This window comes from Giraffa tippelskirchi, chromosome 1 (genome assembly GCF_054371585.1).
Source record: "Giraffa tippelskirchi isolate mGirTip1 chromosome 1, T2T-mGirTip1v1.2.pri, whole genome shotgun sequence".
Lineage (NCBI taxonomy): Eukaryota > Metazoa > Chordata > Mammalia > Artiodactyla > Giraffidae > Giraffa > Giraffa tippelskirchi.
The window spans coordinates 130,599,515-130,621,805 of NC_137275.1; the positions used below are offsets into that span (position 1 = coordinate 130,599,515).

The 22,291-nt window shown below is 43.2% G+C and overlaps 1 protein-coding gene across 4 annotated transcripts in view; it reads right to left on the reverse strand.

The window, feature by feature from the left end:
- Window positions 1-845: 845 nt before the first annotated feature.
- EXTL3 (exostosin like glycosyltransferase 3) overlaps window positions 846-22,291 on the reverse strand; it is a 142,396-nt gene continuing 120,950 nt past the window's right edge. For 3 of the 4 annotated variants that reach the window (XM_081496134.1, XM_081496124.1, XM_081496143.1), the window contains exon 7: window positions 10,944-14,080. In XM_081496134.1, the coding sequence (XP_081352260.1) occupies window positions 13,871-14,080 (210 nt within the window). In that variant the 3' untranslated portion in view covers window positions 10,944-13,870. Of the gene's footprint in view, window positions 2,143-10,943; window positions 14,081-22,291 lie in introns of those variants that run through there. The other variant, XM_081496153.1, reaches the window with a different exon arrangement.

Consider the following 22,291-nt stretch of genomic DNA (forward strand, 5'->3'; position numbering starts at 1 on the left):
TTTTAGTTTGGTGTGTGCATTAATATATTTCTTCAGTTGTACAAAATGGTGCTTAACTTGATCTGAGCTGTATCTGTATGGAAAACAACAGCACAGGCCGCTAACACTGACCTTGGCCTTCTGGGGGAGGGCCTGAACTAGGCTCCACTTGCCTGTCTTCACTGCCTTTCCCACAGATTCTCCGCATTCCACTATGCATTAAACTCAGACGCCTGCATCTGAAATAACGAAATTGTTCGAAACAGGTATGTACCAGATTCCATCTAGTCTAAGATAGCATCAGTTCTCGCACTCATGCCAGTTCTGTAAGTGTTACAATGCGGGGGGTGGGGAGTAGCACACAAGGCTTGGAACTGGCCCACAGCAGAAGCAAAGTCTTAGCGTCTTTTCAGACTGGTTGGAATTCAGTTAGAAGTCAGTCCTCCAGCCTGGCCAGCAGCAGAGCATCACAGCGGGCTTGAGTGACCCAAGAACTGTAACACTAAACCTCTACGTGCTCAGGTTTTACAGAGAGTTGACTGTCAGTTCTCTCTGAGATGGCCCCGTCCCTGGGAAGCAGTTCTTCCTTAGAGAAGGGAAAACACAACTTCATATTTGCCATCTCTAGCTGGGCCAGCCTTGGTTGGATACAGCCGTGTTTCCACAGGTCTGTGCTTCCCAAGGTACAGGTCACTCCAGTCGAGGGGCCTCAGATGTGTCCACAATAAACAGTGGGGGAAGATGAACATTACAACAGATGGACATGCCAGGGCTATGAAAATTTAGCTTGTTCTTAGGAGAGTTGTAAATATGCAGCACGTGTAGGCGTGCTTCCTAATAAAACTTGAGAGAAATCAAGGTAAAAGTTTTTTTTTTTTTAAGTTTTCTTAACATCTTGAAAAATGAAAAGCAGTATAAAAAGAAATCAAATGGTGGTTTTACTTAAATGTCCTCTAACAGTGAGTGACATGTCCAGGAATGGCTTGGATTTCTGTTAAGGGCTTAAGTAGTCCCAAGGGATCTCGAGAGACAGTCACTAAAGAGACAAACAGTAGGTGAATGTAAATTAGTTGATAGACTGATGGGCAGGAAATAAATAATTAAGAAATTATGAAGGTTTTAACTATCATCACCACCTACTTCATGGCAGAAGCCAGTCAGGAAGACATGAAGAATCATTTGTTAGAGCAGAGAAAATCAAGATCCTGCCTGCAGAGAGTTAGGAGACAGCAAGTATCAATAACTAACTCCTTAGAGTTTGGGTATCTGGATACCAAACCAGACTGGTGAGAAGATGACCCAGGAAAAAATGGTGGGACCTGCTGTTGGAAATGCAGCCCATTGATACCAGCCTGGGGAAAAGGGTGATGTTTAGAAAAATGCCAATAAAATCCTAATGATTAACCTAGTGATTAAATAGTAATTGAAAAGCCATTAAAAACAGTAGGGAGGAACCTGGTTTTCTCATTTCTTTTGATCTTTCTGCAAAATAGCCTCTATTGCTGTGTAGCAAATTATCCCATAATTTAGTAGCTGAAAACAGTGAACATTTATTATCTCACCATTTCTGTGGGACAGAAACCGGTATGGCTTAGCTGGGTGCTCCTGATTCAGGGGCATCTTTCCACAGGGCTACCTACAGTCAAGGTGCTGGACAAGGAAACTGAGGTACAGAGGGTAACTTTCCCCAAAACCCATAGAAACCATACCAAGTGGTTTCTGCCTTACTGTACTGTCATGTGTGACCACCAGGGATCACGAGCTGGGGAAGAGGAGACAGGTCTGTTCATTCCTTTGTAAGTAAAGGTAACAACTACTCTTCTTGACCCCTGGACGGCTTGAAGCTTTGGGGCCTCACAGTTGTCCTATTAGGGCAGAAACTGGCTTTTCCAAACTACAGGCTTACCTTGTAGATATTGTTAGTTTGGTTCCAGGCCACGGCAATAAATATCTCAATAAAGCAAATCACATGAATTTTTTTCACTTGCTAGTGCATGTAAAGTTACACTTATATTGCATTCTATTAAATGTGCAAGAGCATTAATTTTTTAAGTGTACAGACCTTAATTTAAAAGTAATGCTGTTAGGAACATGCCACTGGTAGGCTTGCTCGACGCAGGGTTGCCACAGACCTTCAATTTGTAAAAAAACAAAAAACAGTACCTGCAGAGAACAATGAAATGAGGTTTATCTGTACAATGAAGTATCAACAGAAATGATAGTGAAGAAACCTCCAAAGCTGTATGATCACGTATTCATGTGAGCCCAGCAACCTGGTGAGGAAAGGGAGCCCAAGTCCAGTGTTTCCCCAACAACCAGGAGGAAAGTTGAGTGCTGTCTCACTGTTTCATGCCATACTGTGAAGGCAGAAGACCTCCAGTGCTCGCAGATTCACCACTGTGGAACTGTGGGTAAATAACATTACTCTTTCAAACCTGGTAGTTTAGTCATGCAGTCGTGTCCAACTCTTTGCAACCCTATGGACTGTAGCCCACCAGGCTCCTCTGTCCATGGGATTTTACAGGCCGGAATACTGGAGTGGGCTGCCATTTCCTTCTCCAGGGGGGATCTTCCCGACCCAGGGATCAAACCTGGGTCTCCTGCACTACAGGCAGATTCTTTACCACTGAGCCACCAGGGAAGCCCTAGAATGCAGTAAAAAGAACCAATTACAATTATGAAGGAAGTTCCCACTGAATTATGGAGATAGGTAGTATAGAACTGAGCCAAACTCATCTAGTCTTGCTGAAGACTGCAGCCAACACTGTTCCTGGATCACATTTTAGACATTTAAATCACATCATAAAAGCATTTTACCATCTACAGATTCAATGCAATTCCTCTTAAAATTCCAATTGCAACTTTCAGAGAAGAAAAAACTCTAAAAATTTGTATGGAAGCACAAAAGATCTGGAATAACCAAAAAAACAATGAGAAGGAAAAATAAAGCTGGAGGCACAGTTCCTCATTTTAAGCTTAATAAAAGCTTATAGTAACTAAAACAGTATGGTACTAGCATAAAAGCAGACACATGGGCCAATGAAACAAAACAGAGCCCAGAAATAAACGCACACATATACACACAGTCAACTAATACCTGACAAGCGAGTCCACAAGACTCAGTGAGAACAGTCTTTTCAGTAAATGGTATTGGGCAAATTAGATAACCATGCACAAAAGAATGAAATTGGTCCCCTCTCCCCTGCTTATACCACTCCTAAAAATTAACTTGAAGGAAATTAAAGACTTAGATGTAAGACCCAAAACTGTCAAAGTGTTAGAAGAAAACATAGGGGGAAAGCTCAACACTGGTCTTGGCAACAATTTTTGGCAATGACGCCAAAAACAAGCAACAAGGGAAAAATAAGCAACTGAGACTACTAGCAAACTAGAAGAAACCTTTTGCATACATAGCAAAGGAACCCCACAAAATGAAAAGGTGATCAAATGGGAGAAAATATTTGCAAACTATCTGACAGAGGTTATAGCTAAAATATATAAGGAACTCATAGAAATCAGTTGCAGAAAACAACCTGACTTAAAAATGGGCACAAGACTTGAATATACGTTTTTCCAAAGACATAGGGATGGCCAGCAGGTACACAAAAAGGTGCTCAACGTGATGAATCGCTAGGGAAATGGAAATCAAAACCACAATGAGGTATCATTTTACACGTGTCAGAATGACTATTACTGAAAGATAAATACCAAATCTTGTCAAGGATGTGGAGAAAAGGGAACCCTTGTGCGCTACTGGTGGGGATGTAAGTTGGTGCAGCCACTTAGATGGAAAAGAGCATTGATGTTCCTCAAAAAGTTAAAAACAGAACTACCATATGACACAGCAGCCCCAATTCTGGGTATATATCCCAAGGGAATGAAAAAATTACCTTGAAGAGATTGCTGCATCCCCATGTTCACTGTAGCATTATTCAAAATAGCCAAGACATGGAAACTGAAGTTTCCCTTGATAAATGAAAGGATTTTTAAAAATGTGGGATATGTACACATATACAATGGACTATTATTCAGCCATTAAAAAGAAGGAATTCCTGCCTTTTATGACAACACGGATGGACCTTAAGGTCTAAATGAAATAAGTCAGAGAAAGATAAGTACTATATGTTCTCACTCATGTACAACCTCAAAGATGAGAAGAGAGGTGGTTGTCAAGGGCCAGATACAATGTCCAGCTAGATGAGTAAAGTTAAGGGATCTAAGGTGCAGCATTGTGACTATAATTAACGATGCCGTGTGATATACTTGAAAGCTGTTGAGAGTAGGTCTTAAAAGTTATTACCACAGAAGTGGCAATTATGTGACAGGACAGAGTTAACCTTATTGTAGTAATCATTTCTCAGTGTAATATGTGTATCAAATCATCATGTTGTACACCTTCAGCTTACATATGCTATATGTCAATAACATCTCAATAAAACAGGGGGGGACTTACATGTATTAAACTTAAGCATTTTTTGAGTCATAGAACCACAGATCTTTGAGAGGTGTTTTGCCCACATCTTATCATTAAGCATAAAGAATATTTCTTCTTTCTCTTATATTGTTATTTGAGGCCACTGAGGGGGGAAAAAAAAGAGATGTGTCCTCTGCATGATCACTCTTTATGCTAGCAGAATTTACCTTTACACTTCTTTACAATAAACCATGGCAATATTTTCTAAGGCAGTTTATGTCTTAATGGCATACAACTATGAAATCAGTCACAATTGAAAAGTAACTAATTCACATACTGTACGGTAATTTGGGATTACCAAACACATTATCAACTAAAAGTTTCCTAAGATTATATAAATTTTTAACTAGATTACAGTGTTCACAATACTTTCAAAATAAAGAACTTTAATGTTATGAAGCCTTTTCCAGTCATCTGTGGGCCCTTCTACGCATCAGTGAGCATTTAACAACACCTGTTACATCCTGTGCATTGCCTTGTCTCTGAGGACTTAGCTCACCAGAACAGACCAAGTACAGGTTCCTCCCAAACTTCTCTCAAGGATACAGGGGCAGATTTCCAGGACTATGAGCAGCAGACTATTTACATAGAAAATTATACATAGAAAATCGTCAGTGCATGAAGCAGGGCACCAAAGCCAGTGCTCTGGGACAACCCAGAGGGATAGGATGAGGTGGGAGGGGCGTTCAGGATGGGGGAAACACATCTATACCTGTGGCCAATTCATGTTGATGTATCACAAAAACCATCGCAATATTGTAACTATCCTCCAAATAATTTTAAAAAAGAAAATCCTAACAACTACTAGAATTAATAATATAATAGTAATTAGAAAAAGAACTTTTTAAAAATCAGCAATTCCACTCATAATAGTGTGAAAAGAGATACTTAGGAATAAACTTTTGAAAAGATGTGTAAGATCTCTACATAAAAAGCCTCAAAAATTTTGATGATAGAAATTAGGGAAGATCTGAATACATGAGAGAACAGCATGTTTATGGATTAGACTCACTGTTATTATATTTCAATTCTACCCACCGATCTACAGATTCAGTAAAATCTCATCAAAATCCCAGTATATAACAGCAACAATAACCCAGTTTTAAAAAGCTTTTAAAAAAATTTTTATGTGGACCATCTGTTAAATCTTCATTAAGTCTGCTACAGCACTGCATCTTGTTTTTTTTATGTTTTGGTTGTTTTGGCCATGGCATGTCAGATCTTAGCTCCCCAACTAGGGACCGAATCCCCTGCCTTGGAAGGCAAAGTCTTAACCAGGGAAGTCCCCAGCTGATATTTTTTCAACAGGCAAAGGACTTGAATAGATATTTCTCTGAATAATATATACAAATGGCCAGTAAGCACATGAAAAGGTACTGAACGTGGTTAGTCATTGGGCAAATGTAAATCAGACCCTAGGTGAGGTACCACTCCACATCTACTAGGATGGCTATGATTTTAAAATTATTAATTATAAAACAAGTAATGGCAAGGATGTGAAGATACTGAACCCTGGTGTCTTGCTGGTGGAAGTATTAAATTGTACAGCAGCTGTGGGAAAACAGTTTGGCCGTTCCTCAGAAAGTTAAATTGGAGAAGGAAATGGCAACCCACTCCAGTGTTCTTGCCTGGATAATCCCAGGGACGGCGGAGCCTGGTGGGCTGCCGTCTATGGGGTCGCACAGAGTTGGACACGACTGAAGTGACTTAGCAGCAGCAGCAGCAGAAAGTTAAATATTGAGTTACCATATGATCCAACAATTCCACTCATTGGTATCTACACAAAAGAAATTTGTACATCCATGTTCATAACAGTATTTACAATGGCCAAAATGTGGAAGTAACCCAAGTATCCATCAACAGGTGAATGGATAAACAATATTTCATGCTGTAATTATTTGTACACAAACAAGGAACTATTGTCCAACCATAAAAAAGAGTGAAATTCTGATACATGGTATAACATGGATGAACCTTGAAAACATGTGTATTAAAAAAAGCCAGACAAAAAAGGATGTAATACTCTATGATTCCATTTATATGTTTGTACAGAATAGACAAATTTATAGAAACGTAACAGAGGTTTTGTCAGGGGCTGAAAGGAAGGGTAAATGGAGAGTTCTTAATGGGCACGGACTTTCTTTCTGGGAAGACAAAGTGCTAGAAATAGCTGGTGGTGATGGTTATACATCGTGAATGTTCTTACCGCCATTATATTGTATAGTTAAAAGTGGCTAAAATGTCACATGTGAATTGAAGTTACAACACATCCTCTTACCATACACAAAAACAAATTCAAGATGATGGTCTGAAGACTTACACATAAGATATGACACCATAAAACTCCTAGAAGAGATGATAGGCAAAGAATTCGCATCACCGTCAATCCCACACCTGGGCAAATACCCAGACAAAACTAATCCAGAAAGATACACACACCTGTATGTTCACAGCAGCACTGTTCACAACAGCCAAGACATGGAAGCAACCTAAATGTCCACTGACTGATAGACGGATAAAGACAATTGGTACATATATGCAGTGTAACACTGCTGCTGCTGCTGCTAAGTCGCTTCAGTCGTGTCCAACTCTGTGAGACCCCATAGACGGCAGCCCACCAGCCTCCTTCGTCTCAGGGATTCTCCAGGCAAGAACACTGGAGTGGGTTGCCATTTCCTTCTCCAATGCATGAAAGTGAAAACTGAAAGTGAAGTCGCTCAGTCGTGTCCGACTCTTCGCGACCCCATGGGCTGCAGCCCACCAGGCTCCTCCGTCCATGGGGTTTCCCAGGCAAGAGTCAGAAAAATAATGCCATTTGCAGCAACACAGATGCAACTAGAGATTATCATATTACATGAAGTCAGAGAGATAAATACCATATATCACTTATATGTGGAATCTAAAATATGACACAAATGAACCTATCTACGAAATAGAAACAGAAAGTAGATACGGTTGTCAAGGGGGAGAGGTTTAGGGGAGGGATAGCGTGGGAGGTTAGCAGATGTAAGCTATTATATATGGAATAGATAAACAAGATCCTACTGTACAGCACAGGAACTACATTTAGTATCCTATGATAAACCATAATCAAAAAGAGTATTTTAAAAAATATATATGTATGTATAATTGAGTCCCTTTGCTGTACAGCAGAAATTAACATGGTGAATCAACTATACTTCAATTAAAAAAATAAAAGTGGCTAAAATGATCATTTTAAGTTCTATGTATAAGAATTTTTTAAAAATTTTAATTCCAGCAGGTTAGAAAAAAATTGACAAACTAATTCTAAAATTTATATATCTAAATACAATGTAACTATAAACACTCAAAGCAATTCTAAGAAAGATAAGCAAGTTGGAGAATTTACTCAACCTTTGTTTCAAGACAAACAAAAAACCTACATTTATCCAGACAGTCTGGTATTAGCAACAAATCAGTAACAGAAGAGAGAGCTCAGACAGTCATTATGTTGTCAAGAAAGGTCCCAATCAATTCAATGGAGAAAGGAAATTGTTTTTTAACAAATGGTGTTGGAACAGCTAGTCATATACCAAAAAAAAAAAAAAAACCAGAACCTTGACCACTACCACACACCATACACAAGTATTAACTTGAGATGGAGCCTGGACTGTACAGCTTTTAGTGGAAAAATTAAAAGAATACCTTCATGACTTGGATTAGGCACAGGGCTCACAAGTCATAGAAAGCAACAAAAAAGAAAAAAAAAGGTCTAAATTAGATCTCAGCAAAATTAAAAGCTTCTGCTCATCAGAAGATACCATAAAGAAAATGGATAGGCAACCTCCAAACTGGGGGAAATATTTACAAAACACACATGTGACAGTGGACCGAAGTGCTCTATTATCCAGAGGCTTACAATCCAGTGTGGAAAGCAGATAAGCAGCTTCTGAGCAGGGTGGGTTTCTTGAAGACAGTGCTTCAGCTGAGACCTAAATGAGCTGGCATTAAAACAAGTGGAAATGCAGATCAAAACTGCAACAAGGTATCATCACACACTGGTCAGAATGGCCATCATCAAAAAGCCTGCAAACAATAAATGCTGGAGAGGGTGTGTAGAAAAGGGAACCCTCTTGCACTGTTGGTGGGAATGCGACCACTGATACAACCACTATGGAGAACAGTATGGAGATTCCTTTAAAAACTAGGAATAAAACTACCACACGACCCAGCAATCCCACTGCTGGGCATATACCCTGAGGAAGCTAAGCTAAGCTAAGTCACTTCAGTTGTGTCCGACTCTGTGCGACCCCACAGACGGCAGCCCACCAGGCTCTGCCGTCCCTGGGATTCTCCAGGCAAGAATACTGGAGTGGGTTGCCATTTCCTTCTCCAGTGCATGAAAGGGAAAAGTGAAAGTGAAGTCGCTCAGTCGTGTCTGACTCCTAGCGACCCCATGGACTGTAGCCTACCAGGCTCCTCCGTCCATGGGATTTTCCAGGCAAGAGTACTGGAGTGGGGTGCCATTGCCTTCTCCAATGGTTACCCTGAGGAAACCAGAACTGAAAAAGACACACGGACCCTAATGTTTCCTGCAGCACTATTTACAATAGCTAGGACAGGGAAGCAATCTAGATGTCCACCAGCAATGAATGGATAAGGATGTTGGGGTACACATACACACTGAAATATTACTCATATAAAAAGGAACGCATGTGAGTCAGTTCTAATGAGGTAGATAAACCTAGAGCCTATTATACACAGGGAAGTCAGAAAGACAAAGATAAATATCATACATTAACGCATATATATGGAATCTTGAAGGATGGTGCTGATGATGCTATGTGCAGGGCAGCAAAGGAGATATAAAGAACAGACTTTTGGACTCGGTGGGAGGAGTGGGTGGGATGATTTGAGAATAGCACTGAAACAGACACATCGCCACGTGTAAAACAGATAACCAAGGAGAGTCTGACATATGACACGGCACCTGAAGCCGGTGCTCTGTGACAACCTGGAGGGTGGACTGGGGAGGGTGGGGGTGGGAGGTTCAGAATGGAGGGGACACACATATGCCTGTTGCCAATTCATATTCATGTATGGCAAAATCCATCACAATACTGTAATTATCCTCCAATTTAAATAAATTTTTAAAAAAACAAGTGGAGTGCAGAAAGAGCCACTAGGAACCTTCCAGTATGTTACCCCAGTAGTTCATGTCTGTTGTGTGCCAAACAGTGGACTCTTCACATTAATGTTTATTTTCAACATGTCTTCAAGATGTGGGCACAAGTTTTACCATTTTATAGATGAGAAGTTTAAAATATAACGTGTTTCCCACCACAGTTTAATGGGTGACCCAGGATTTGAACCCAGTATCCTTAAACACATTTTGTTAACCACAGTTTTGCAAATATTGTGGAATCTTCTATTTCAATGCCAATAATATCAACCACTAACACTGACCACTTTGGTTTACCTTGTCAGGTCCAAGCCAGAACTAACTTGGGAACAGAACCCAAGTTAGACGTGTCACCTCTGCACCTAGTAAGACCTCCATTTCCACAGCCTTGTGCAACTTCAAGTTTCCCTGGTCCTGGGACAAGTTATAACAAGGAGATGGATGGTTGGAAGAACAGAACCCTGGCAGCCACAACTCCAGACCTAAGCAGGCATCCCCACCCGATATGACATCATCCTCCCCCCTCACCTGCCACAAACCTACCTCATCAGTTGTCAACCTTACTTTCAGAGTAATGCTGGACTTCTGGTCCCAGGCAGTCTTAGGATTGTTGTTGCTGTTCAGTTTTCCAGTTGTGTCCGACTCTTCGCGACCCCATGGACTGCAGCGCACCAGGCTTCTCTGCCCCTTACCATCTCCCAAAGTTTGCCCAAGTTCATGTCCAAACTCACAACTGCCAACCCAGGAGAGGAGCACCCCAACTCAGCTTCTCCCTGGCTTCCCGTCCTCCTTCCTGTCTCCATCCGTCTCCAAGTCTGTGACTCAGCATTCACTCCCTGAGGATGGCCCCGATCTCATGGCTGAGCAGAAGCCTGGGACCACAGACAGCAAGAGTTAAGCACCAGCTAGATGCAGGTGCTTTTCATGACCCCTAAGTCTGATGGGGCCATTATAAACCGGCCCCCTGCTCTGGGCAGGGGAACACGCACAGGGGAGCTCCCTAGCACCACACCACACCACATGCATTTAAAAGTCACCATGAGAAAGGTGGCAAACATGTGCCCCATGCCATCCCATGTCCTTACTCAAACCAGTTCAGGGACACCTAAGTTCCTCTTGATATAATCTAGTGACCAATCCTAGAAACGGACACTATAAGTGGTCAAGGCTGCCCATGCCCACTGACAGCATCACCCGGGCCCAAGGCAGGCACAGCCATGCAGGAAGGGGCCAAGGCCGTGCACAGTGGGTGGGGGGTGGCGGGGGGGCTCCTGGAACCAGTAGGCACCTTTCCTCAGGTCACTCTTCTGTCCTGCAGAGAAAAATTACAAAATACCGCCAAGCTGCTTGTAGTCTCCATTTTTTATTTTTTTTTACAAAAACCCAACATAAGACCATTGTGCTCATGACCAGAAAAGGGGTGGGGTGGATGGACATGGCATGAGTATTATTAGAGCTTGCCCCTTCAAAACGTGAGCACTGCAGACAGGAGCGCCCCGCATTCGCACAGGCAGGCCGCTCCGGAGGGACTCCTCCCAGGTGCGCGGCGCCGGGGCCCTGGCTTAAGGGGCGGTCCACACAGGCGGAGGCCCACGGCGCAGGTCTGGTGAGCTCAGAAAGGTCTGGTGAGCGCCGGGGGGGCTCCCCTCAGGCGGGTGTCTCCCGGTAGAGAGCAGACTGGCCCACTAGGGAGCAAGGATGCGCTGGGCTCTGGGAGCACAGACGGCAGTGGGTGTTCATGGGACAGCTGATGAAGTCTCATGCGTCTGCAGGGCTGTGCCAGGCTCCAGGTATCAGCCAGGTGGCGCAGACAACTCTGGACTCCCCAAGGTGAACAATAGGCATCAAAGGCACTGTAAGCCTGGATCTGGGTGTTCCCCTAACCCACCTCGAAAAATGTAACGGCTGTTCTCTGGGAGACCTGACCAGGCCCCCGAGAGCCCTGCTCCCCCGCTTCTCGCCGTGAGGAGTGTCCTTTACAGACGTGGCCCATGTCCACCAGAGCCTGCAGTCCCGTGTCCTTCAAGTCAGTGTCACGTTCAGGTCCAACAGCGCCACCCTCGTCTGCTCTGACATCACCTCCCCACCACCACCCTTCAGTGCCCTGTGATGTCATCCACAAGCTCAGAGCACCAGCTGCTCTGGATCTGTCCCTGACACTCAGGGACCCCGTGCCCTAGCTCCACCTCAGGGGGTCCTGACACAGCTACTTTCTCACCAGGGACCCCATGCTCAGAGGCAGTCCAGGAGTTCCTCACATTAAAAGAGACAAGATAAAAATAGCAGCCACATTTATAGCTCAAAACACCACACTCTTTGGCTTCCCAAAGGGAAGAAGGCTACTGCTAAAAATAATCAAGTCCAGGGTCAAAGAAGGAGTAATTAGAAAGTCAGGAGGTGGGGGTCTGGACCCCTTCACTGGGCTGCCAAGCAGCAGGGCTCATTTCCTAGGAAGCGGCCTCAGCAGGGGAAACACAGGGAGATGCCAGCAGGGACGTCAGGAAGACACAGCCCGGTCCTGTCTGCTGACGGGGCGAGTCCCTCAGGTGAAGCAGCCCTCCAGATGGGTGCTCCCTCCAGGACAGAGCTGGCTTCAAATGACACCTGAAGAGGACCCCCTGGGGGGCAGGCAGGTCAGAGAGGGATGCGCCCCCTGGAAACAGGTGCACGGGAGGTCGAGGTCCGGGGAAGATGGAGCTGGCTTAAGGCATGTGCGTGCCCAGGACAGGCCCGAGCTTGTGTTCAGTCACTGAGGGGAACCTCCTAGACTCAGCCTCACTGGAGGAAAGGGGGGTCCAGAAATAACGGCAGAGGTCACGTGCTACATCCCAGCCAAATGCCAGTGATACCACTCTCTTCAGTTCCCCTACTGCTGCCACCACCAGGAAAAAAAAAAAAGAATTAGCTTCCTTCTATTTCAGCCCAGAAAAATAGAGATTGAAACCCACAGGGAGAAGTGGTAACATGGGATGTGAACACCTGTTCAATTTCAGGCTGGATTTGAGCTTAACCCCACAAATCCTATCTTCCCAGCATTCTGACATACACCAATCCAACCCCAGGGGGGGCCTGGCACCCACCCAGCCTGAGGGATCTAGGAACTACAGGATGCGGGTCCAGAGAGGGTGGGGAAGGTGAATTTCACCCAGGTATCGTCCCAAGGCAAGTGCCTTGCTGTGGCTCCCGGCCAGCCGGGTGGGGATCAAAGGGTGCTCACTTGCTCTGAGCCGGAGAGAGTCGGCAGACCTGCAACCAACCACTCGGACCCCCCTGAAGTGTAGCCGCCAGGCATCTGCTCTCTACGTGAGAGAACCTTCAGGAAAGTCTGCAGCCAAAGCACAACAGGTCTTCAAAAGGAGGGTCGAACAAAGTGAACCACCTGGGGGTCCGTCTGCAGGCCTCGGTCCTTCCTGTCTTCACTCTCAAGACGGTGGGGAGAGAGGGAGTCAGGTCAAGCACACAGACAGCACAGCCAGCAGGGAGTCCTCGACCCACCTGTCCCACGCAGGGAAGCTCAGCTGCCCCAGATATGCAGCCCCCCATCCCACCGAGAACGCAAGTGACAGGACAACTCGAGCCACAGAGCGCTGCTGGCACCAGGAAGCGGGGAGGAGCCAACCCACAGGTCTTAACTCAGGCAAGACCCCCAGGGCCACGCCAGCCCTTTCTTGTCTCTGCACACAGAGGCCCCTGGGGAGGCCGGAGATGATCTTTAAGGATAAGCCAGATACAGGAAGGCCAGGATCCTTCTCCACCGAAATACAGACCACCACAGCGGGACCTCACTTTGTGAGGCGGGCAGAAACGCCAAGCTCCCCCTCAAATACATACATATGTATATGTCTGTGAGTGTGTGTGCATATATCCGTATACACCCACATATACACACACACACATATGTGCATATATACACACATATATATAAATAAACCTTGAATGGCAAATCTGGAACTTTTTAAATAATAATAATAGTTGTTAGTGAATTCAAACACCACAAGCCGGCTGTGCCGGGCTCGTGAGCTGCGAGTGACTCCCCAGAGTCCCCGTGGTCCTCAGTGTCAGCTGTCGTCAGTGCCCTGTTCAGGGAACCCTGGTGGCCTGGGGACGGGCTTCCGGGCCCGGTGCCGCCGACTTCAAGAGCAAGGCAGCCCGCCTCTCCCAGCGGAGGGCCTGGCCCGGCCACCCGGTGGGCGTCCCTGAGGTCCTTCAGTGTCCAGGGACCCCCGGAGCCGCCTCCCTCCCTCTGCTCATCCTCTCCCCACCGTGCAATGCCCCTAGATGAACTTGAAGCACTTGGTCTTGTCGTGGGGCAGGCGGGTCTTGAAGAGCACAGAGTCCACGCGGAACTGCGTGTACAGCAGGGGCATGTATCCGTACACCTTGACAAAGAAGTTGATACACTTGTGCCGCTCATGGAAGTGGGAATCGTCGTGTGACAGAGCCTGAGGGCATCCCGGACATCGGAAAGTCCACCGTGAGGTCACCTGGGAGCCGGGAAGAGAAGAGGGTGAGAACCACGGTGCTGATATCGACAGAGGCCCCGCAGCTCAGTCTATGAGGCCTCCGTTTCCATAGCGACGATGCAGAGCCCGATGCCCAATGCTCACTCACAGAGTCCTCTTCCTGCCAGGGACATATTCAATATCTACACTGTTAGTAAGGACGTGCTTTCCAAATGGTCCATACTTAACAGATATCGAAAGCCTTGAAGTCTTCAGTGTTACTTATCTCTGTGACTCTACTTCTAGTATTTCTCCTGGTTGCACAGCCAGATGTTGTAGGCATAAAGTTGTTCATTTCATTCATGTTTTTAACAGCAAAATACTGGAAAACTACCCATCAAAAGGGGACTAGTTAAATAATTATAAAATGCTACACATCCATTAAAAAGAAGTTTAAGAAAGCTATATTAAAGACATGGGAAAGTGATATTATAGTTTACTGGTTATTATTATGATGAAATTTCAAGCAATTAGAAAAGTATGAAGAGTAATACAACAGCTTCATTGTCAACAACACAGCAGACCAGATAATATAAGCCTGCTTGGCAGAGGCCTGAAAAGGCAGGATGAAATATAGAAACCATCTCTTCAAATATACTGGCTGAGCTTGTAATGAAAGAAATGAAATCCTCAGAAGTCAAAGGAGTGAGAAGGCTTGAATCCAGAGAGACAGCCAGGAGCTCCAGTCTTCCTGAGGCTGGCACGACCACTGTCATCAAATCAGATCAGAGACTTTCTCAAGCCCTGGGACCCAGCAGAAGGCCACATGGGTGGGAGGCAGCCCCACAGAGCCAAGGTGGTGAAGCCTCACTTCCTTCTTAGTCTGAGCTCCAAGAGAAGGAGGAAACATCCCCTCTGAGAAACTATAACCTCAAGCCGGCCTCACACAGCTGAGGCTAGAATTTATGTCACCCCTGTGTACCAACATGCTAATTTAGCATGAACAGGTCTTAAGCAGGTGGTAAGCCCAGGCACACGAGAAAAACAAGTACAAGCCCTCTCAGATCCGGGCCTCAAAGAAGTGCTGTAAGTAGCACCCCAAAGAATACGACCTCACAGTCAAAAATCACACAACAGGGATGAGTCACATGAATGAGAATATGCAGAAAGAAACAACAGAACCTAACACTGCAAAACAGCAGGATTCTCAGACAGAGACAGTAACAGTAAATGTGTCTCATATGTACAATAAAATTTTGAAAGATTACTCAAAGTTTGACGGAAGAAACAGGGACTATCAAAAAAGTCCATGTGGATATGAGAAAGAACCGAATAAGGACTCCCCTGGTGATGCAGTGGTTAACACCACGCTTCCAATGCAAGCAGCACAGGTTCAATCCCTGGTGAGGGAACTAACACCCCACATGCTGCACGGCACAACCAAAAAAAGAAAAGGAAAAAGAACCAAACAGAACAATAGAAATGGAAAGTATATAAACTTATTGTGATCATCATCTCATGATGGTTTGTAAGGAAAATCATTAAGTTGCATGTCAATTACATCTCAATAAAACTGGGAAGAAAAAAGTATATTGAATTAAATCAGATACTCAACGGATGGGTGAAGAGAAAATTAGTGATAAAAAGTATACTAAAATTATTCCCAGAGTGGAAAATACTGGAAAAAAGCTTTAAAGAAATATGAAAACAAGATTGAGAGACATAGAGGGCTTCCCTGGTGGCTCAGTGGTAAAGAATCTGCCTGCCAATTCAGGAGACACGGGTTCGATCCCTGATCCAGGCAGATCCCACAGGCCTGAGAGCAACTAAGCCCACGTGCTGCAACTATTGGACCTGTGCTCTAGAGTCGGGGAGCCACATCTGCTGAAGCCCACATGCCCTACAGCCCATGTTCCCCAACAAGAGAAGCCATCAAAATGAGAAGCCCTGGCACCGCAACTAGGAGAGTAGCCCCCGCTCACCACAACTAGAGAAAAGCCTGAGCAACAATGAAGACCCAGCACAGCCATAAGTAAATAAATAAATAATGTTATTAAAAAAAAAAAAAAAAAAGACTGAGAGACATGAAAAGAGATAACTGTATGATCCCATTTACTTAAAGCTGAAAACTGATCCTGGAACAGAAAAAAGCTATCGTTCTCGCAGCTGAGCTCTCCTTCCTGCTCTGAGCTGAGCCACCTGCCTCCTGGGGCCCAGCGCACACTCTGCCCTTCCAGATGGATCCCTGGATCAACAGACCAGAATATAGACCCTTGAATAGCTCCATGTGCACACAGACATCTGCTGAATGACATGCCAGCACTGCACATCACTGGGTATGGATGAACTAAGTGTGCAATGAACACTGCTTAGGAGACAAAATTGAAATCGGGGCCCTATCGCACATTACACACAAAAATCACTTCCACAAGGATTAGTGATTTAAATACAACAAGGCAAAACCCAAAACTTTTAGAAGGGTATGGGGGAGAGCCTCTTTAAGACTCTGGGGCAATGAAAATAAACTACAGTCACAAGCATCAACACTGACTGAGCTCACAGACTTGACTTTTTAAAAACCTAAATGCAGAGGAACATTTATAGTCTGATTTCATTTACGTAAAGTTTAAAGACACCAATCACTTAGAGATGAATGAGTGAGTGCAAGTCGCTCAGTAGTGTCTGGCTCTTTGTGACCCCAGGGACTATACAGTCTATGGAATTCTCCAGGCCAGAATCCTGGAGTGAGTAGCCTTTCCCTTCTCCAGGGGATCTTCCCAACCCAGGAACTGAACCCAGATCTCCAGCATTGCGGGCAGATTCTTGACCAGCTGAGCCACAAGGGAAGCCCGAGAATACTAGAATGGGCAGCCTGTCCCTTCTCGAGGGGATCTTCCCAACTCAGGGATCAAACCCAGGTCTCCCACATTGCAGGCGGATTCTTTACCAGCTGAACCACAAGGAAAGCCCTAGAGATGAATACACATCGGTAAAAACGCTTTTCTTTTTAAGGCGGGGGGCGGGGGGGATTTTTAAAACCAAACTCAGGGTAGCAGTTATCAATGGAGGGAAGCAGCAGGCCAGGATTACCAAGGTACATATACAAGGAGTTTGTACTGAGAATGTTAAACTTTCTTATTTTATCATTTTTACTGCACGGGTATTGTTTAAAGAATCAAGGGACATCCCTGGGGGTCCAGTGGCTAAGACTCCACTCTCCCAATGCACTCTCAGGTTCCATTCCTGGTCAGGGAACTAGATCCCACATGCCACAACTAAGATCTGACACAGCCAAATAAATAAATATTTCCAAAAAGAATCAAATATGGCTATATATGTATGAAACATACACTGCTTTGGTTTAAAACATATGAATGAAATGTTATGCTTAAAGGGGGGAAGAACATAACAAACAAGCAAACCCACCAGGTTTGTCAAATATTGACACTTTGTCCTGTTTGTTTTAGGCTACATATATATTTTTCTTTTTTTTGCAAAAGAAACAGAATATTACAAAGAGTTAATCCGTATGCCACCCTCCCTCCCTCCTTTCCTCTCCTGCGATGTCATGAGGAACATGACCTTCAATTATACTTGACAAAACCATTCTTCAAAATAAATGTCCCAATGTATACACCCACCAGCCCTGATCAACATCTGCAACTTCTACACATCCTTACTACCATCTGGTACCACCACACTTTCATTTCTGCCCACTTGATGGGTATAAACTATATCACATTGTTTCAACTTCCATTTCCCTGATTATTACAGAAGATTAGCATCCTTCCACACGTTCATTAATCATCTAGGTTTCTACTACACTGAACTACTTACTTTCTTACATACTTAATGAATCAACTGAGTAGTCTTCTCCTTTGGAAATCCTTTATCTGGGTATCAGTTCTTTGTCAGGTACCAGCACTGTAAATGTCACAGTCTGGATATAGAGTTTTTTGAACCAAGTTTTGAACTTTAATATATTCAAACCAATCAATCTTCTCCTCTAGATTTTGTACTTTTTGTTTCTCTTTGTCTATATCACAAAAATACTTCTGTATTTTTTGTTAGAAGTTTTAAAGCTTGCTATTAACATTTGGTTTATTAACCCATCTGGAATTTACTTTGTGTATGGTATGACAAGTAGTTCTGTTCCATACAGAAAACCAGTTATTCCCACACTCATTTACAGATGCCACCTTTATCATATGTCAAGTTTCTGTGTAGGCATGGGCCTGTGCCTGCATTCTGCCTTGTACCACTGACCTTGTCAGTCCCTGCACCAAGATCGCAGGGACCTGTCCTAATTATGTACTTTAACACCGAGTCACGCTTTCTGACAGGGCAAGTTCCCCTCTTCTTCACTAGTGCCTTAGTTATCCTGGTTCTTTGCCTTTCAATACAAATCTGAGGATCTGTTTGTCAAGTTTCACTCCAAGCCAAATTAAACCAAGTAAAGTATCCTACTAGGACTTTTTTTTTTAATGCCACCTAATAGGATTTTGATTAGAGTTACACCAACGTTTTAGACTTGGGGAGAACTGCTATCCTGACCATATGAATGTGGATGCGGTCTCTACTTCCATTTATTTAGTGGGTAACCTTATCTTACTACTGACTTCAACAAGGACCTTCTAAACTTTCACAATTAAGTGTAATATTTGCTATAGTATTCATGCAGTCAATGTTACACATTTTGCTTAGTTGTGTCCGACTCTTTGAGACCCCGTGGGCTGTAGCCCATCAGGCTCCTCTGTCCATGGAATTCTCTAGGCAAGAATACTGGAGTGGGTTGCCATTCCCTTCTCCAGGGGATCTCCCCAGCCCAGGTATCGAACCCCAGTCTAACGCACTGCAGGAGCCACCAGGAAAGGCCCCATGCAATCAATAAATTCTGGAAATTCTCATATTGTATTTTCAAGACTGCCCCTCCCATCTCTCTACTCTTCCCTTTCTGGCACTGTGTTAGATTTTACAGCCTTCATGTCTCTTCATCTTTCTTATTTTCCATCTCTTTACATCTCCATAATACCTTCTCAGAAATGTATTCACATCATTCACAAATAATCTACTAGGTCATCAACTTTCTCTTCAGTTGTCTTATCATTTTATCCCATTCACAGAGACTGTCATTTTAATAACTATAATTTTCATTTCTAGTAGTTCTATTTGGAGAAGGAAATGGCAACCCACTCCAGTATTCTTGCCTGGTAAATCCCATGGATGGAGGAGCCTGGTAGGCTGCAGTCCATGGGGTCGCGAAGAGTTGGACAGGACTGAGCAACTTCACTTTCACTTTCTACTTTCATGCATTGGAGAAGGAAATGGCAACCCACTCCAGTGTCCTTGCCTGGAGAATCCCAGAGACGGGGGAGCCTGGTGGGCTGCCATCTCTGGGGTCGCACAGAGTCGGACACGACTGAAGTGACTTAGCAGCAGTAGTTCTATTGAGATTTTTTAAATCTGCATGTTCTATTTTCTTTCTGAATATATGTTTTTTCCTAACTAATTTTTAAATTATTATTACTATTATAAACTGAGAAAACAATTAAAATGGATGGCCCATCCTGTTAATTACAGCTGAAGAATAATCACCACCCACAGCCAGTATCAGCCATCAGAAGTCCAGTTTCTAGAGCTGAAACTGAGGAGTGATCACGACCACAGGCCAGGGCTCCAGGGGACACTCACACCAGAGATAAAACTCTGAAGGAGTCATGACTCGCAGAGGTCTCTTCACAGGACTCCACCATCCCCTTCCCCCACCCTCCCACCCCCCGGCAGTTCTCTAGACATCTTCCAGTTTACAGACAACAGTGAGTCACCTACTACTCTCCCCATCAGCTTTGACTGAAGCAGGAGACGGATGTCAAGGGTTGTAATCAAACCACATCTATGTCCAGTATTCTACTTTGTTCTCCCTGTACCTCATCTCAGATGCCAGCACTCAACCTCAAGGGCAAAAGTCTCTTAACCTGCAAATGACTCTGCTCTGGCACAAAAAAAGGTATTTATACTGCTTTTATAAGGCATTTTCTCTTTATATATGCTCCTTTTATAAAGGTATTTTCACTGAAGCAGTGGTTTCCAAATAAATGTCTTCAATCATGTAACCCACTACTAAAAACATGTTGTGATTGCAACCCCAGTATATTTATTAAAAAAAAAAAAAATCTATATACGGGAACTTCCCTGGTGGTCCAGTGGCTATATAATATACATAGAGAGAGAGCTGGGAAAAACTGAGGGCAAGAGGAGAAGGGGGCAACAGAGGATGAGACGGTTGGATGCCTCACTGACTCAATGGACATGAGTTTGAGGAAACTCAGAAAGACAGTAGTGGACAGAGAAGCCTAGTGTGCTGGAGTTCATGGGGTCACAAAGAGTTGGACATGACTGAGCAACAACAATATATATATGTGTGTATATATATATGTGTGTATATATATAACATAATAAAACATATAAAAAATTAAGAAGAATAAAGTAAACTGCATAAAGTGAAGTTTGAACACTTAGTAAAGAAACATCATGAATTATATTTTACACAGGAATATTTCAAGTAATTTAGTCTAAGGAAAGTTCTGCTTAGTAATAGTAAGGAAAATCCTTAATAGATGTTGAGAACTTACTCAGCATTAATATTAAGATGTTTACTTATGTATCCTCTCTCTACTTCCTTATCCCATAAGCCATCTCCACCTGTCTTCTCAATGCTTTATGAGTTTTTTATCCTTTATTCTGAATGAAGCTTATTTACATTCTAGATCTTTCCTCTTCAGAAAAATAACAGTACATTATTCAAAGCAACAATATGAAATTAACTCTGTGTGGTTTATTTTGTCAATATTGTCAAGATTATTAACATTATTGAAAGAACACAGCTATCGCCTAAAACAATCATCCCTTCCTAATTATAACAAAGGAGGGGACAATGAAAATTTGAAGTACTTAAAGCAAAAAAAAAAAAAAATTACTACTTTATAATATAAAATAGTATATATACCTGATAAAATTAGGTAAATTAATGAAAATATTGAGTTCAAACTGGTTCTATAATATGAAGTAAACAACTGGACTCAGAATTTGAAGACAGGCTCAACGTACTGAGCCTCTGACTTTAAAAAGTCATTCTAATTTTTCAAGTTTTCACTTTTGTTGTTCAGTCGCTAAGTCATGTCTGACTTTCTGCGATCCCACGCTCCCGTCCTTCACTATCTCCCCTAGTGTGCTCAGATTTATGTCCACTGAGTCAGTAATGCTATCTAACCATCTCACCCTCTGCAGCCCCCTTCTCTTTCTGCCTTCAATCTTTGTCAGCATCAGGGTCTTTCCACTGAATCGGATCTTCACATCAGGTAGCCAAAGAATCAAGTATACCATGAGCAAATTATTTCCACCTCACTCTCTACACTGGAGAGATGTTTAGCCAATGAAACACTGGCCTAACAACAGAACAAACATGCTTCCATGAGGATGAAAAATGCACCATGTCTGTGAGTGCTTAACATGACTGACAGTATTATTAGGTACCTAATCACTCAGATACTTAAAATTTTCATGAATAATGTCTTCTGATATACTAGGGAGGTATAATTAGAAAGCAAATATCTGGCTGGTGTCCAGTCCCTGGTTACACAAAAAAGGATCAATAAGGAACATAAAAGTGTACCAATCATTAATTTCTTTATAAGACCTTTGCCTCCCTTCCTTAGAATTTACAAAGTGTGCTTTTTCATCATTTACTACCAGATCTACCACTGTACCTGGAAAACATGTCATTTTATATAAAAATACTATCATCATTCAGAGTTTTTTTTAAAAAAAAACACAGTTTGGTGGATTATTCTTCTCTTATGAGGCTTTAGCAGAAGGCTAAAGAATCTAAGAAACTACAAGGTAATCAGGAGTTACGTTATAACCCTGAGCCACACTTGGCAAAAGGCTGGAATAGGTATGAATGAATGCATAAAGCCCCAAGTGCTTCTCTATTTGTCTGTTATGCTTTGTTGCTGGAATCAATGTTTTCTAGTTACCACTCTTGCTTAAAACTAAAGACACAGTTTGACCAGCATTATTAGTACAGCCTAGTGGCTACTTGGTCTAGAACTTACATTCAAAATGTACAATAAGAAGAATGAAATATACACCAAATTATTATTTACTCATGGCCCTAATGATATCTATGAAGGTAAAATTATTTTATAAAATTAAATAATATGACTTTTTGATGATAATAATATAAGGACATCA